We start from the raw sequence: 16,569 nt of genomic DNA on the forward strand, positions 1-16,569 counted from the left end.
AGCCAATGAAGAGTAATTCAGAATGACGGAAATGGTCCCAGACGGCCCCCTGGTGTGGAAGCAGTGCGTCCATGGGCTGATATTAGAGACCCTTTGAGGGGCTCCAAGGCCCTGAGTTATAGGGAGAGGTGGAACAGGATAGGACTTTATTTCTTGGAGTGTTGGAGACTGCCAGGCGACCATTAAAATTTCGACCTGGCTTTCTCAGATGCCAGCGTTTGGCTTCTAATGAGCTCTTCCAATCTCAGCCGTGTGTCCAGTTCTTGCACGTGGGCCAGTGAAATAAAACATGAGAAAGAGCAGGTGGTGCTATTCACAGCCCCAGCACGCTGTACTTTGATAGTGTCACGGGGCAAACATGGGTTTTGCACAGCAAGATCTCATACCAGCCATCCAGTTGTGACAGCACAGTCTGATCTGGTCACATTGTATGTGTGAGATTTCAGGGTTAGTGTGCCATGTATCTAGTGAGTGGTGCAGCAGTCACCCTGTCCATGCACCTCACGATTTTATACACCTCTGCAAGGTCACCGCTCAGTCTCCTACAAGCCAAGGAATAAAGCCCTAGCCTGTTCAACCTCTCCCTATAGCTCAGTTTCTTGAATCCTCTCAACATTCTTGTAAATTTTAGAGTCATACCATACCAGACCGCAGAAACAGGCCCCTCAGCCCATCTAGCCTCTGCCAAACTGTTATTCTGCCTAGTCCCATTGACCCCACACCTACACCATACCCCTCCCATCCATGTTCTTATCCAACCTTCTCTTAAATGTTGCAATCAAACTCACTGGAAGCTTATTCCGCACTTGCACCGGTCTCTGAGTGAGGTAGTTTTACCTTTCACCCTTAACCTATGACCACTAGTTTCCAGTCTCACTTCACCTCACCTCACCTCACCTCAATGGTAAAAAAAAACACCTGCTTGCATTTATCCTGTCTATACCCTTCATAATTTTGTACACTCCTATCAAATCTCCCCTCATTCTGTAATGCACCAGGAAATAAAGGCCTAACCTAGCTTAGGAAAATGGAGGGCTATGCGATAGGGTAATTCTAGGCAGCTTCTAGAGTAGGTTACACGGTCGGCTCAATGTTGTGGGCCGAAAATCTACAGCATTATGTGCTGTGGATTTCGATGATTCTATGATTCTATTCAACCTTTCCTTATAACTCAGGTCCTCAAGTCCCCACAATATTCTTGTAAATTTTCTCTGTATTCTTAAATCTTCTTTGATTTCAAATCCTCAGATCTTCTTTTCCAGCCTTTCCTGTAACAGTGTAACCAAAATACTCACTGGGCCCTTGATTTAACCCCAAGTAGGAAAGATGGCGTCTCTTGACCATGCTGCATTCCCTCGGTGTTGCCTTCCTTCCGTGCTGCATTAGTGTGCCACCCTGTTTTTTTTGTGCTGCACCCTTTGGAATGAGAATTGAATGCATGGTTCTGTGACCTGTAGACACAAACACTGCTCAATGAGCCGGCCCTTTCTCTGTGTGCATGCTTTCCCAAGTTTGGACTGAATATTTAGCCGAGGAGCAGAGATAGCTGGGTTCTGACCAGTTGATTGAGTCACAGGGGCCAGTTTGTATGATGCCTGTGAGCAGTCAGTGGTGATTGATGAACAATGGAAAATATTCAGCCAGAGGCTCGTGTCTGCAAGCTGAGAGAGAGCTGGCAACTGAAGTTTAAGAGTTCTGTGTCTTGGACCAAATACAAGTTGCTTAGCAATACAGTAAAAGTTATTGGATTTTCTTAAAGGCAGTTTGCATCCTGCCCAAGATATGCTTAGCTTCACTGTGTGGTGCTTAGCTGTACAGTAGCAGGGTCACCTGCTGAAAGGCAAGAGAGTTTTTGCTCCAGGCTTGTAGATTCCAGTTGGGCAGACCATGCGATCGAATTCACCGGTAGGTTTCAATGCATAGTGTTCCATTGCTGATAAAGGCTTCAGCTCTCATGGAGGGCTAAACGTCTAAGGTGCTAAATACTTAGCTCGGACTTTGGATGTGGCCTGGCCTTCTGATGATTTTGGCGCAAATGTTGGCGTGGTTTGCACAGCAGAGGCTCCTTGCTGCCCTCTGTACCAGATTCGATCATGCTCTCACCAGTTATCTGGGCAACCTTTGTCTCTTGGGAAGGGGAATGTTAGTATATTGACTGTGTGGTCAGCAATCCCATGATGAACACAAACGATTGAGACGTGGTTGATCCCTTATTGACTGTAGTGTTGACCTCCCTGCATTAATACTTGGTGGCTGTTTGACTGCTATGGGTGACTAGACCTCAGGTGGTGGATACGTCTATTATTTCATTCTCACTATTTAGAAATAGTTGATGATACAATTACAGGGTGGAGGGGCAGGTAGTGTTGTGGAGGTACTGAGACTCCAGAAGGACTGGGGCAGGTTTGGAAAGGAGGCAATGAAATGGTAGATCAGGTCAAGTCAAGTAGTCACTTTTTATTGTCATTTCGACCATAACTGCTGGTACAGTACACAGTAAAAATAAGATAATGTTTTTCAGGACCATGGTGCTACATGAAACAATACAAAAGCTACACTGAACTATGTAAAACAACACAAAACCACACTAGACTACAGACCTACCCAGGACTGCATAAAGTGCACAAAACAGTGCAGGCACTACAATAAATAATAAACAAGACAATAGGCACAGCAGAGGGCAGTAGGTTGGTGTCAGTCCAGGCTCTGGGTATTGAGGAGTCTGATGCCTTGGGGAAAGAAACTGTTACGTAGTCTGGTCGTGAGAGCCCGAATGCTTCGGTGCCTTTTGCCAGATGGCAGGAGGGAGAAGAGTTTGTATGAGGGGTGCGTGGGGTCCTTCATAATGCTGTTTGCTTTACGGATGCAGCGTGTGGTGTAAATGTCTGTGATGGTGGGAAGAGAGACCCTGATGATCTTCTCAGCTGACCTCACTATCCGCTGCAGGGTCTTGCGATCTGAGATGGTGCAATTTCTGAACCAGGCAGTGATGCAGCTGCTCAGGATGCTCTCAATACAACCTCTGTAGAATGTGGTGAGGATGGGGGGTGGGAGATGGACTTTTCTCAGCCTTCGCAGAAAGTAGAGACGCTGCTGGGCTTTCTTTGTTGTGGAACTGGTGTTGAGGGACCAGGTGAGATTCTCCTCACAAACGATGGATCACAGCACAGGGAACTGTGGGGCCATGCACCTTGGCAAGAAGAATAAAGGTGTAGACTATATTTTAAAATGGGAGAGAATTTGGAAATCTGACACGCAGAGTCCAAGTTCACGATTTGCCCAAGGTTGACTTCCAGGTTGGATCAGTAGTAAGGAAGGCAAATGCACTGTTAGCATTCATGACAAGAGGATAAGAAAATAAATTAAGGATGCATTGCTGAGGGTTTTTAAGGTGTTGGTTAGACCATATTTGGAATATTGAGAGTCATCTTGGACCCTATATCTAAGGAAGGACGTGCTGGGTCTGCAGAGAATCACAATGATCTTGGGAATGAAAGGCTTAATGTATGAGATACATTTGATGTCTCTGGGCCTGTACTCGATGGATTTCAGGATGATTGGTCGGGGGAGGGCTATCAGTGCAATCTACCAGATTCTGAAAGGACCAGACAGAGTGTTCATGGAGAGGATGGTTCCATTATTGGGAGAGTCTAATATCTGAGAGCACAGGCTCAGATTAAAGGGGCGTCCCTTTTAGAACTGATAAGAGGAGGAATTTCTTCACTCAGAGGGCAGTGAATGTGTGGAATTTGTTGCCACAGAGTGGGCAAGTCATTGGGCAAGGCAAGTAAATAAGGCAAAAATTGAAATGTTCTTTATTGGTAAAGGGGTCAGGGACTATGTGGAGAAGGCGGGAGAATGGGGTTGAGAAAATGCATCAACCATGATTAAATGGCTGAGCAGACTTGATGGATCAAATAGTTTAATTCTTATGGTTTTCAGGGCATTTAAGTATCTAAAAAATAAAGATTATTTAAACAGATTAAATAAAATCACCCAAAAGGAATTGTAAATTAAGTTAAATGTTTCTGTTAGTACATAAAAGAAGAAAAAAATCGATTTCATTTACCGTTTTAATGGAAGTTGGCAAAACCATCTAAATGGATGGATCGTCAATTGCCATCAACGACATATATACAGAAAAGGGCCAGTAACATCAAGAAGGATCTCACCCACCCTGTTCATGGACTGTTTGTCCCATTCCCATTAGGAAGGAGGCTACGTAGCATCCATGCCAGGACCACCAGACTCAAAAACAGTTACTTTCTCCAAGCAATAAGGCTGACCAACATGTCCACTCATTAACCCACCCCTCTACAACCCCCAACCACCACTTTATCATTTCCTATCAGTTATCTTATGTACAGACACTCCTGTGCCTAGTATCACTTTATGGACAGACAATTAATCTATGTATATAAATTATCTTATGTATTTATATTTATTGTACTTTTTATTATTGTGTTCTTTATCTTATTGTGTCTTTATTTGTACTGCATCAGATCTGGAGTAACAATTATTTTTATCTGCTTTAAACTTGTGTACTGGAAATGACATTAAACAATCTGGAGTCTGGAATGACACAGAGCAGAGGGGGCCAGATAGGAATTTGCCCAATTAGAAAATGCTGTTAGTTTCTGGTGAGTTCAAGGGCGGTGTGGGAATTTTGATATTCCACTGTCTAACTTGATGTGCTTTCAGTGTTACCACACTGTGTAGACTGGAAAGTCCAGGAGGGCTGCTGTGTGGACATATACAACTGCAGTTCAAAATCACTGCACTATGTCCTGTTAGTCCACTTTGAGAACAATGTATATCCTGTTTAAGTGTGCAGGTTGGTGTGTGTCTACCTGTTGCTGCAAGGTAGCAAAGAAGGGCTCCAGTTTATTCAGCAGCAGCGTATATGATTAATCATGAAATGTGTTAAGCCACATTGTGCACTTAAGCTCAGTTGAACAAATAATCTAAAGTTTAAAAAAACCTATATGAGAACTGAGGGAAAGTTGGCTGATGAGAGATTAGTTCAAGGCTACTGGCTGGGCATGTGGAGTTGTGGTTGTAGTCAGATCAATCATTGTCTATTGAAATAGGATAGAGGGAACGAGTGGCCTCTCTCTGCTCCTCATCCAAACATTGGAATGAGGGTTGTCTGCTCTCTCAGGTGCTTGTGAAGATTCCACATTGAAGAAGAGCAGAGAGAGATCTGTAGTTCACTGGGCAACAGTTATCCCTCGTTCTGCCTCATGAAAAAGAAAGAAATTATTTGGTTATTGCCATGTTTTCTTACGTGGAACCTTGCGGTGTACAAATTGGCAGTCCTGTTGTGATGTGACTCCACCTCAACAGTTCTCCATTATTTAGTGTTTTTCTGCTATTATCAAGGCCGCCTGGAAAGTTTTTTTGGAATCTCGGGTCCTCTCTTATGTGTGTTGCTGACCCTATCCAGTGCAAGGTGTCCGCAGATGACCTGGACTCGGGCTTTGTAAAGCTATTTCAAACTGCCACGAAGTTACATTTCAGTCCCTTGCAACAAAAAGTAACAGGAATGTAGTGGATCTTCAATTAGTTTCATTTAGTAACTTTCATGTGTTCTTACAACCCTGCTTTGGACCTGTGCTGAGAGTGAGAGACTCCTCGCCCCACTTGGATAGAACCCATCGTGTACGAAGTTCAGGTCGAGTCAGGAATGTACTCTGATAAAATACTCAGGGTGGAGCAGTGTGAGTACTTTGAGACACATCAGACAACCCCCCATGTTGTTATTGTATTCCCGTTGGGATACAGTCGGGTGCAGGTTCTGACTTGTCATTTTGGCTTTGGGATCACGTTGGTCCTGCTCTGTACTTTGCACAGATCTGACTGATTTCTAAACATGTTCTCTGCTGCTGATCAATATTTGTTTAATAGGACGTTCCACCTATCATAATGGTAGTGCTGGGATAGGATGGGTTTTTAACCCTAGGCTTGGGTTTCAATTGGAATGAATTCTACACTGAAGCAGACTCTGCCAAGCCATTTTAAATGGACCCTTGCTCAACTATTATGAGAACTGATCACACTCACGCTGGTTCCACAGCCTGGGATCCTTTGCGGCAAAAGTACCAGAACCATACTATGGATCCAGGGGCACTATAGACTCTCTTAAGGTTACAGCTGTCAATAACTCATACATCTCTCCACCTGTGCACTAGTTGCAAGCCCCTTGCTTGCAGTGTCATTTTGATTATCTTGCCCTTAGTTCCCAATATACTTCAACTTTCTGTTAAGTCACTAACTTCTGCAATGTTGTTTGACTGCTTTCGTGGCAGATGCTGGTGTGTGTATGGAGTGTTAACTTTTACCCAAGGCAGTTCCTTGTGAGCAGGATATAGCATGGCTTCATTCAGGAGCAAACATTGGGAAGATTGATTGTGGAGTCAGATGACAAGGCTTTGTACTTTTGGTGATGTGCTTCCTGCTCCCGAGCTGTTGTTTTGATTACATCACTTGGCCCTTTAAAGGAATAAAACTCTTGCACTATTGATGTTTCTGGCTACATTGCAAACACATTTCTGCCTGGAAGTAAAAATCAAATTGCTGAAGGCTCACAGTGGGGTAAGCATGGGGAAAAGGGATCGTTGGTGACTCAGGTCAAGATCTTGTATCAGTCTAGATGAGGGATTGCCAACCCAGAGTTGGTTAATGGTAGGGGTCCACAGCACAAAAAAAAATGGGAACCCCTGGTCTGTATGTTGCCTGACCCACTGTGTTCCTCCAACAGATGGTTTTTTTTGCCCTCGATTTCAGAAACTGCAGTTTCTTTTGTAACTACGGAGAATGCCTCCAGAAGTTTTGATCTGTGTACAAATGCTGCAACGCGCCAACCCATTTCTGAGACATGCATTTATTCAGTGTTCAGGTTCTGGGTGGTGCATTTCCTGTAAGATACATGTCAACAAGCTCTCGCAAGGTATGAATCCTACAAACCGTAGTTCCTGCATCATGCGAGTTGCATGGTTCCCGGGAATGGCGGAACGTACAATTCCTGGGCGAGACGAAAGGTTCTGTCCTCCCAGTGTTTTCGTGTTCCCTTATTTCTCCAAGTGCATGCGCTGTACGATCTCGTGCTGGGACAAGGTCACCATGCCGCTGGTCTCTGCCCCTGCTCACCAACAAGTGACAGTGGTCTCTGATAAGCTCTGTCTTTGCAGTTCTCACACCCGTGTGAGGAGATGCATTGCCTCACCTTGCAGATCCCCGGTGGCCTGGTGGAGATCATACTGTGCAACCCAACTCACTCCATTGTTCGGCGGAGAAAATGGCATCATTGTGGTCTGAAGATCAGTTGGTATTCCTTCTGTAGCGTATGAGAAGCACACCGTCCTTTCCCAGTGAAAAAGGAACCAAAAACCTGAGGGCAGAGGGTTAAGGTGAAAGAGGAATGATTTAAAAGGGACCTGAGGTGCAAATTCTTCATGCAGTGGTTGATAGATACATGAAACAGGTTGCCAGAGGTAATGATTGAGACGGGTACATTAATACATCTAAAAGTCATTTGATGGTATATAGATAGGAAAGGTCTAAAGCAGGAATTCTCAATTTGAGGGTCCATGGACCCCTTGCTTAATGGTATTGGTCCATGGCACAAAAGAAAGTTGGGAATCCCTAGTTTATATGGATAAGGGCCAAACAGAGGCAACTGGTGGAACTGCGGCCTTTGCAGTGCCAGAGAGCCAGGTTCAGTCCTGAGCTTGGGTGCTGTTGGCGTGGAGTTTGCATGGCGTCCCTGCATTGAGCATCCGCACACACCTTGTTCGGCACGGATAACTTGAGTTGAAGAGTTTGTTTCCGTGTTGTCTGACTGTAAGGCTTCCCGTTATGAAAAACAAAGCCCAGCTGAAGTGTTGGGGTAAACTGGTAATGACCTGTCTGTTCGTTGATCTTTCCGGACTTGGTAAGCAGGCCCATGCGGGCGGTGTTGGCTGTTTCCACGTGGGGGGTTGGTGGGGGGAGGTGGGGTTTCCCTTGCAGGGCTCCAGCCTGTCGTGTTTGTTCTGCCGCTGACTGTGCCCCCTTGCCCGCCGCAGGGTTGCAGACTGAAGACGAGCACTTATCATCGGGAGCCCGTCCACCTGCAGAGGGGCAAGCAGCAAGTGGCCCGTCACCAGAGGCAGCCCCAGTCCACTGTGACGTTCCACCGGACACCGCGGGCACCACCAGCACCCCTGGAGGGTCTCCGTCCCCGGAGAGCTCGGCAAGGAGCAAGGAGCTTGCCTCTGAAGGTCAGGCGGGCAGCGAGGCTCCGCCGTTTTCGGCGGTAACCCGGTGCACGCCAACGGGTGTGGGTCCACAAGAAGGAGGCATGACTGTTCCTGAGGCAGCACCATCCACAAAGGAACAGGCAGAAGAATGCTTGAAGGTCTCAGGCAGCAAGACCAAACATAAAAAGGCCCCCCCTCCATCGCTGGAGCTGGGGGCAGTGGGTGACAGCGAAGCCATGCCAAAGCCAAGGTCATCCTACAGCTTTGACCCTAACAACTTCGACGACAGCATCAACCCTTTCACCTCAGGGGGTTGCAGGCTGCAGGACTCTCCTCCAGCCCATGGTCACACCCTGGAGGCAGAGGGTGAGGAGGGGACGGAGCCGCAGGCAGACAGCAATGGGGCGGTGCTGAAGCTGGCTTTCGACTTCTCCGAGGACAAGGAGAACGCCGAGACCCAGGTGCCCGTAGCCAAGAAGGCAGGCAGGAAGTCTGGTGGCCGGGGCGGGAAGAAGCAGAGACCGACCGCGCTCAAGCCGGCCCCTCCTGTAGAAAAGGACGAAGCCTCACACGTCGCCAATTCTGATGACATTCCCATTCCCAAAAAATCTTACAACTTGGATTCAGTCCAGTGGGATGACCCCAACTTCAACCCCTTCGGCAGCGGCTCCGGTCTGCGGAATTCACCCACTGCACCGAAAGGGACGTACGGGTTTGACCCCGAGCGGTTCGAGGACGTAGCCGACCCTTTCAAGCCCTCGAAAAGTCTGGCCCTCGTGGACGAGCCCCCCTCCTCTGTGAAGCCGGAGACCAGGGAGACTGAGCCAGAGGCCCTTGAGGTGGCTGGCGAGGAGGATGTAACAAAGGCGTCACCAAGGAAGCCCAAGCCTCGAGTGATAACGTGAGTGTTACCTCCATTCTTTCCTCATGCCGTCCCTCTCCCTCTCTCTCACATTCTCTCTCTACCCCCTCTCCTTCTCTCTCTCTCCCACAACCTCTCTCTCCCACACACTCTCTCTCTCACAGTCTCTATCTCCCGCACTCTCTCTCTCCCACAGTCTCTATCTCCCGCACTCTCTCTCCCTCTCTCCCACAGTCTCTCTCTCCACACTCTCTCTCTCTCACATTCTCTCTCTACCCCCTCTCCTTCCCTCTATCTCCCGCACTCTATCTCCCGCACTCTATCTCCCGCACTCTCTCTCCCGCACTCTCTCTCTCCCGCACCCTCTCTCCCGCACCCTCTCTCCCGCACCCTCTCTCCCGCACCCTCTCTCCCGCACCCTCTCTCCCGCACCCTCTCTCTCCCGCACCCTCTCTCTCCCGCACCCTCTCTCTCCCGCACCCTCTCTCTCCCGCACCCTCTCTCTCCCACAGTCTCTCTCTCCCGCACTCTCTCTCTCACAGTCTCTATCTCCCGCACTCTCTCTCCCACAGTCTCTATCTCACGCACTCTCTCTCCCATTCTCTCTCTCTCTCTCCCTCTCTCCCGCACTCTCTCTCCCGCACTCTCTCTCCCGCACTCTCTCTCCCGCACTCTCTCTCCCCCACTCTCTCTCCCCCACTCTCTGTCTCTCCCGCACTCTCTGTCTCTCTTGCACTCTCTCTCTCCCACATTCTCTCTCCCACTCTCTCCCTCTCTCCCACACTCTCTCTCTCCCACTCTCCCCCTCTCCCCCAACACCCACTCTCTTCCCCCACCCTCACTCTCTCCCCCACCCCCACTCTCTCTCCCCACTGTCTCCCTCTCCCCCCACTCTCTCCCTCTCTCCCCACTCTCTCTCTCCCACACTCACTCTCTCCCTCTCTCCCACACTCTCTCTCTCCCACTCTCCCCCTCTGCCCTAGCCCCACTCTCTCTCCCCACTCTCTCCCTCTTTCCCCCCACTCTCTCTCTCCCCCCCCCACTCTCTCTACACCCCCTCCCTCTTTTCCTTTTGATATCTAGGCTTTGTCTCTATGCACTGAAGTACCTTGTGTGAGTTTGCGGAGTCGGTCACACTTTGCCCAGCCCATGCTGTCGTTGACTAATACCACACCCCTCTGTTCGGTCTGGCTGAACCGACCCCCTCGGGTCCGCTGAGCAGCCACAGGCCGTGAGCAATGTCCTTAGGCTTTACCATCTATGGCCTTGCCCTGGACAACCCTGAGAGCTTTGCTTCATGACACAACATGACGGCCCTCAGAAAGAGCTGATGTGGAGAGCATCCACACCCCCTCCTCCCCCCGCAGCCCCCTGGTGCTGAGTGGAGAAGTTTGGTGACTCTGTCCCTTTGTGTGTCAGGTCAGAGGGCAGAGGTCAGAAGAACACTGCCCTGTGAGCAGTGCCTCACTGATAGTTCAAGGGTTGGAGGGGTTGTTAGTTAAGGATGAAGGTCTTCTCTTTTTCCCCGAGGGGATTTGCTTGCTAATATTTAGTGTTGACACTTCTAGCTCATGGAGACCCTGGGATGATTCAGACTTGCAAGCGATGGTTTGCTGCTTCTTCCTGCTTCCCCCAAGTTCAAATCCACTGAAGAACTCCGTGCACCCCAGATATGGGGGGAGGGGGAACTATTGACCTCGGACACTAATCTCTTCTCTGACTATGATTCAAATCAGGCTGCAGAGCTTAGCATGAGGCTATTCAGCCCACAGTGTCTGTGTTCCGGCATCGGGTCTCATTTCTGCCAAGTCAATACCTGACAGCTCCATTGCTTCGGGTTTCCCGTTAATTTCCTGCCCAGCTCTCCCTGCCTCAATTATGATGATGGTGTAAATAAGAAGCCCTTTCTAGTTGCTTGTTCCACTGAGAAAGGAAATGGTGAGCCATCACAGCACCTGGCTATGGGCTAGGGTACTGAATACAGGTGAGCTACTTCAGATTGGACAGTGAACCAGGAACTGTGTGTTGCATCAACTGTGCTATACACTTGGGCTTAGAATAGGATATTTCGGAGCAGAAAGAAATACAGGAATTAGGAGCAGAAGTAGAATATCTGGCTGGTGGAGCCTGCTCTACCATTCAATCTGATCATGGCTGATCTGGCCATGGACTCAGCTCCTTTTCCCCAAAACCCTTAATTCCCCTACTATCCAAAAAAAAAACAATCCAATTGTATTCTAAATATACTTAATGAGGTAGCCACTACTGCTTCCCTGGGCAGAGAATTACACAGATTTGCTATTCTCTGGGAAAAGCAGTTTCTTCTCATTTCCATTCTAAATTGATTCCCCGAATCTTGAGGTTATGTCCCCTTGTTCTAGGGTCACTTTCCAGTAGAAACCATTTTCCTGTATCTCATTTGTCCCTTTCATAATGTTCTATGTCTCTGTATGATCCCCTCTCATTCTTCTGAATTCCAGCGAGTACAGACCCAAACAACTCCATCTCTCCTCATAGGGTAGCCTGTCGTCTCCAGAGTCAACCTGGTGAACTTCCTCTGCATCACCTCCAAAGCCAGTGAATATCTCCTCAAGTAAGGAGGCCAGAACTGTATGCCATACTCCAGCTGTGGTCTCAGCAGTACTCTTCATAACCCTCCTGCTCTTAAATTCAATCCCTCTAGCAATGGAGGCCAACTTCCCACTTGCCTTCTTGATAACCTGCTGCACCTGCAAACCAACCTTTTGCGATTTGTGCACGAGCTCTCTCAAGTTGCTCTGCACAACAGCATGCTGCAATCTTTCACCGTTAAATAACCTGTGATCTTTCCACATTTACCAATGTTGTGCTCCATATGCCAGACCCTTGCCCACTCACTTAACCTCTGAGTCTTGCTGCATCCGCTGCATAATTCACTATCTTTATCGCCGCCCCTCCCTCCCCACTAACCCCTTGTCAGTGGCTCTCCCTCCAGGAGCTTTCATTGGACTGTCTGTCAATGCCCTCTCTTGCACCTCACCCGAACACTTCCTCTGAATCTGGGCAGCACTGGTGCTCATCTCCCTGCAGTGGCCTGTCACACCGTCACTTGCCTGCAGCCCCCTCTACAAAGTAACAGTGGGTGCCCCCCGAGGTTTCTGTTACAGTAGCGCACACAGAATGCTGGAGGAACTCAGTGGCTCAGGCAGCATCTGTGGAGGGAAATGAAAAGTCGAAGGTTTGGGCTGATAGCAATCATCAGAAGGCCATTGTCAGTCTGAAAGGTCGACTGTTTATTCCCCTTCATAGATGCTGCCTGACCTGCTGCGTTCCTCCAGCATTTTGTGTGTGTTGCTCCGGATTTCCAGCGTCCGCAGAATCTTTTGCGTTTCTATTAGAGGCCTCGTCCTGCTTCTAATGACAGGACATAACCCCGTGGTGCCTCACAGTGTGCCGTGAAACACTGCCCGTTCTCCCACCCTGTTGTAGGCGAAGAGGAAATGGTAGAGAGGCAATGTGGCCTGTTGATGTCTCATACTCTCTCCTCTTCTATCCAAACCAACAGTCACTGAAGCCCGGCAGTTGCTTCATCCCTTGGTATAGGGGTCGGAAAGGAGTCTCTGAACCCCATGTCCAATCTGAGGATCACTGCAGCCCACAGTGCAGTCTTAAGAGTGCAGGTTGACAGGTAACATCCACCTCTGGACCTCAGACACCGCAACACCCTGCAAGCTGTCAGAGGTTCCTAGAAGGCTTCAGAAAGGTTTAAAGTTTGAAACAGTCAGATTTCTCTGGGTTGGGGTGTTTATGTTCTTCAGAAGTTAAGTACATGGATTGAAGTGGTTCAGAGGGTTATGTGCCAAACCCAGGCAGATGGAACTAGGTCAATGGGCAGGACGGTTGACATGAACCAGTTGGGCAGGAGGGTTTGTTCTTAACTGGTGATGGTGTGGTACGGTGGCTGGAGTTCACTCTCACTGATTCATTTGGTTCCTGATCCCTGTTACATGGCAACCCTGGCGCATTTGCTCCCTGCTCATGGTCATCTGGTGCCATCACAGTTCACCCTTTGACCCCATGACCTTCTCCTAATGACCTTCCATCCGTTAGTACTCATGTTAACTCTGCTCCAATAACCACCACGTAGAGTGGTGTCTGCGACTTCCTGTTGTTATCCAAAAGCTCCCAGATGTGCCAACATTCATTGCCTATTCAAAGTTGGAATGTTCCAAGTAAAATTATTATCAAAGTACATATATGTCACCCATATACAACCCCCAGATTTGTTTTCTTGCGGGCATACTCTGTAACTCCAAGAACCATAATAGAATCAACGAGAGACCGCACCCAACAGGGTGGACAAACAGCAAATCCACAAAAAGCAACGAAATGTGAAAATACAAAAGAGAAAGATAATAATAATAAATAAGTAAGCAATAAATATTGAGAACATGAGATGAAGTGTCCTTCAAAGTGAGTCTATAGGCTGTGGGAGCAGTTCAGTGATGGGGCAAGTGAGGTTGAATGAAGTTATCCCCTCTGGTTCAAGAGGCTGATGTTTGAGGGGTAATAACTGTTCCTGAACTCTCAGATGGTCTGAGTCCTGAGGTTCCTGTACCACCTTCCTGATGGAGGGATCTCTGTGGGTCAGAAGTGGACACAGTCCTTCCCTAGAGAACAGTAATGAACAGATGGGGCAGAAAACAAACTGCTGGAGGAGTTTAGTGGGCCAGGCAGCATCTATGGAGGGAAGTTGATATTCACATTTCAGATTGTGAGTCTTGATCAGGATTGAAAGATGGATGGGAGATAGCCAGTGCTGAGGTGACAGGAAAGGAGTGGAGCAAGAGCTGGCAATTGATAAGTTGATCCGCCCCTTCCTTCCACCTCCTTACACTGGCTATCTCCTCTCTGCCTTTCAGTACCGATGAAGGCCCTTGACCTGAAATACCGACTATTCGTTTCCCTCCCCAGGTGCTGCCTGACCTGCTGAGCTCCTCCAGCAGTCTTTATTCCAGTTCCTAGTCTGTTTCCAGTAAGCAGATAATCATGTTTGACAGCCTGATAGTTTGTGGTCACCACAGCTTTGAACGGACAGCCTAATTAACACAGGTTGATTTCCTTACCTGCCTGTGTGGGGCTGGAAGGAATTGGAGCTCTCTCCCTGTGGGATGTGACTAGAGGTCGTGAATCCACCCTAATGGCCACACTCTGGCACCCCTCCAAGAGCAACAACGTACCTGAAAATGCGTAACCAGTGCACCCATCTCCAGAGGGCAAACGGGCTGATTTTCGGACAGGTTCACCTTTGTTAACTGTTGGATGATGCATCCTTTAAATAAACTGGGACAGGAAAAGTGGTGCCTGACAATCTCCACAATGTTACACTGTTCCTCCTATACCTAGGCTGCCTTAAACACAGATGTGTGCATTCAGTTGCCAGCATGTAACGGCAGGGATGTCACGAGGTTGGAGACCCCGGGGGGGAGGGTGGAGGGAAGGTGGGAATGTGGAGCTGACGATTCCATCACATTGTAAGACCATAAGACATAGGAGCAGGATTCGGCCCATCAAGTCTTCTCCACCATTCCATTATGGCTGACTTACTATCCCTCTCTGCCCATTGTTCTGCCTTCTCCCTGTAACCTTCGATGCCCTGACTAATCAAGAACCTATCAGCCTCCGCCTTAAATATACCCAATGACCCAATGATATGGCCTGCACAGCCGTCTGTGGCAATGAATTCCACAGATCCACCACCCTCCAGCTAAAGAAAATTTTCTTCATCTCTGTTCTAAATGGACATCCCTCAATTCTGAGTCTGTGCCCTCTGTTTCTGAACTCACCCACGATAGGAAACATCCTCTCCACATCCACTCCATCTAGCCCCTTCAATATTTGATACCTTTCAATGAGATTGCCCCTTGTTCTTCTAAACTCCAATGAAGACAGGCCCAGAGCCTTTAACCGCCCCTCATATGTTAACCCTATCATTCCTGGGACCATTCTCACGAACCTGCCCTGTACCTCTCCAGTGCCAGCATACCTTTTCTTAGATAAGGGGCCCAAAACTGCTCACAATATTCCAAGTGAGGCCTCACCAGTGTCTTATAAAGCCTCATCAGTACATCATTGCTTTTGTATTCTAGTCCTCTGAAAATGGATGCTAACATTGCATTTCCTTCCTCACTACCAACTCAACATGCAAGTTAACCTTTAGAGAATCCTGTATAATAACTCCCAATTCCCTTTTTGACTTTTCTCCCAATTTAGAAAATAGTCCATGGCTTTATTCCTTGTGCTGCAGTGCATAGCCAGGCTCTTCCCTACACTGTATTCCATCTGCCACTTCTTTGACCTTTCCCCCAATTTGTCTAAGGCTGTCTGCAGACACCCTGCTTCCTCAGTACTACCTGCCCCTCCGCCTATCTTATCGTCCGCTGCAGGGTGAATTCTATCATATTGTGATCACTGTCTTCTAAGGGCTCCTGTACCTTAAGCTCCCTAATCGAATCTGGGTTATAAATAAATCTTAATCCAGAATTGCCATTCCCCTTGTGGCTCGACTACAAGCTGCTCTAAAAAGCCATCCTATAGGCATTCTACAAATTCCCTCTCTTCGGATTCAGTATCAACTTGATTTTCCCAGTCTACCTGCATATTGAAATCCCCCATGATTATCACAACATTGCCCTTTTTACATGTCTTTTCTATCTCCCATGTAATTTGTAGCCCTCATCCTGGCTACTGTTCGGAGGCCTGCATATAGTTCCCTTCAGGGCCTATTTACTCTTGCATTTTCTTAACTCTACCAATAAGGATTCTTCATCTTCAAATCCTATGTCACCTCCTTCTAAGGATTTGATATCGTTTTTACCAACAGAGACCCCCTACCCCTTCCGCTACCTACCTGTCCTTTCGATGTAAGGCGTATCCTTGGATGTTAAACTCCCAACTATGATCTTCTTTCAGCCATGACTCAGGGATGCCCACAATGTCATACCTTCCAATCTCTACCTGCACTACAAGATTATCTACCTTATTTCGTATGCTGAGTACATTCAAATAAACCACCTTCAGTCCTGCGTTCATCACCCTTTTCGATTTTGTCCTCCTGTTACATTTTAACTCATCCCACTGACTGCAATTTTCCCTGTCCTTCCTCACAAAACACTGTATCTACTCGTATACCAACTGCCTCTTTCTCAGCCCTATCACTCCCACTTGCCAAATTAGCTTAAACCCTCCCCAAAACTCCAGTAAACCTGTCCACAAGGAGGTTGGTCCCCTCGGGTTCAGGTATAACCCGTCCTTCTTGTACAGGTCATACCTCCCCCAGAACAGATCCCAGTGATCCAGAAATCTGAAACCCTGACCCCTGCACTAATTCTTCAGCCCTGTATTCATCTGCCAAATCATCCTATTCTTACCCTCACTGGCGTGTGGTACAGGCAGCAATCCAGAGACTACGACCCTGGAGGTCCTGCT

The 16,569-nt window shown here is 48.0% G+C and overlaps 1 protein-coding gene across 6 annotated transcripts in view; it reads left to right on the forward strand.

The window, feature by feature from the left end:
- The window catches only part of tacc1 (transforming, acidic coiled-coil containing protein 1), a 219,412-nt gene that overhangs the window by 133,177 nt on the left and 69,666 nt on the right, over positions 1 to 16,569 (forward strand). For all 6 annotated transcript variants that reach the window (XM_063056905.1, XM_063056904.1, XM_063056903.1 and 3 more), the window contains one exon: positions 8,067 to 9,141. In XM_063056905.1, coding sequence (XP_062912975.1) covers positions 8,342 to 9,141 — 800 coding nt within the window. In that variant the 5' untranslated portion in view covers positions 8,067 to 8,341. The remainder of the gene's footprint in view (positions 1 to 8,066; positions 9,142 to 16,569) is intronic.

The sequence above is a fragment of the Mobula hypostoma genome, chromosome 8 (assembly GCF_963921235.1).
Source record: "Mobula hypostoma chromosome 8, sMobHyp1.1, whole genome shotgun sequence".
NCBI lineage: Eukaryota > Metazoa > Chordata > Chondrichthyes > Myliobatiformes > Myliobatidae > Mobula > Mobula hypostoma.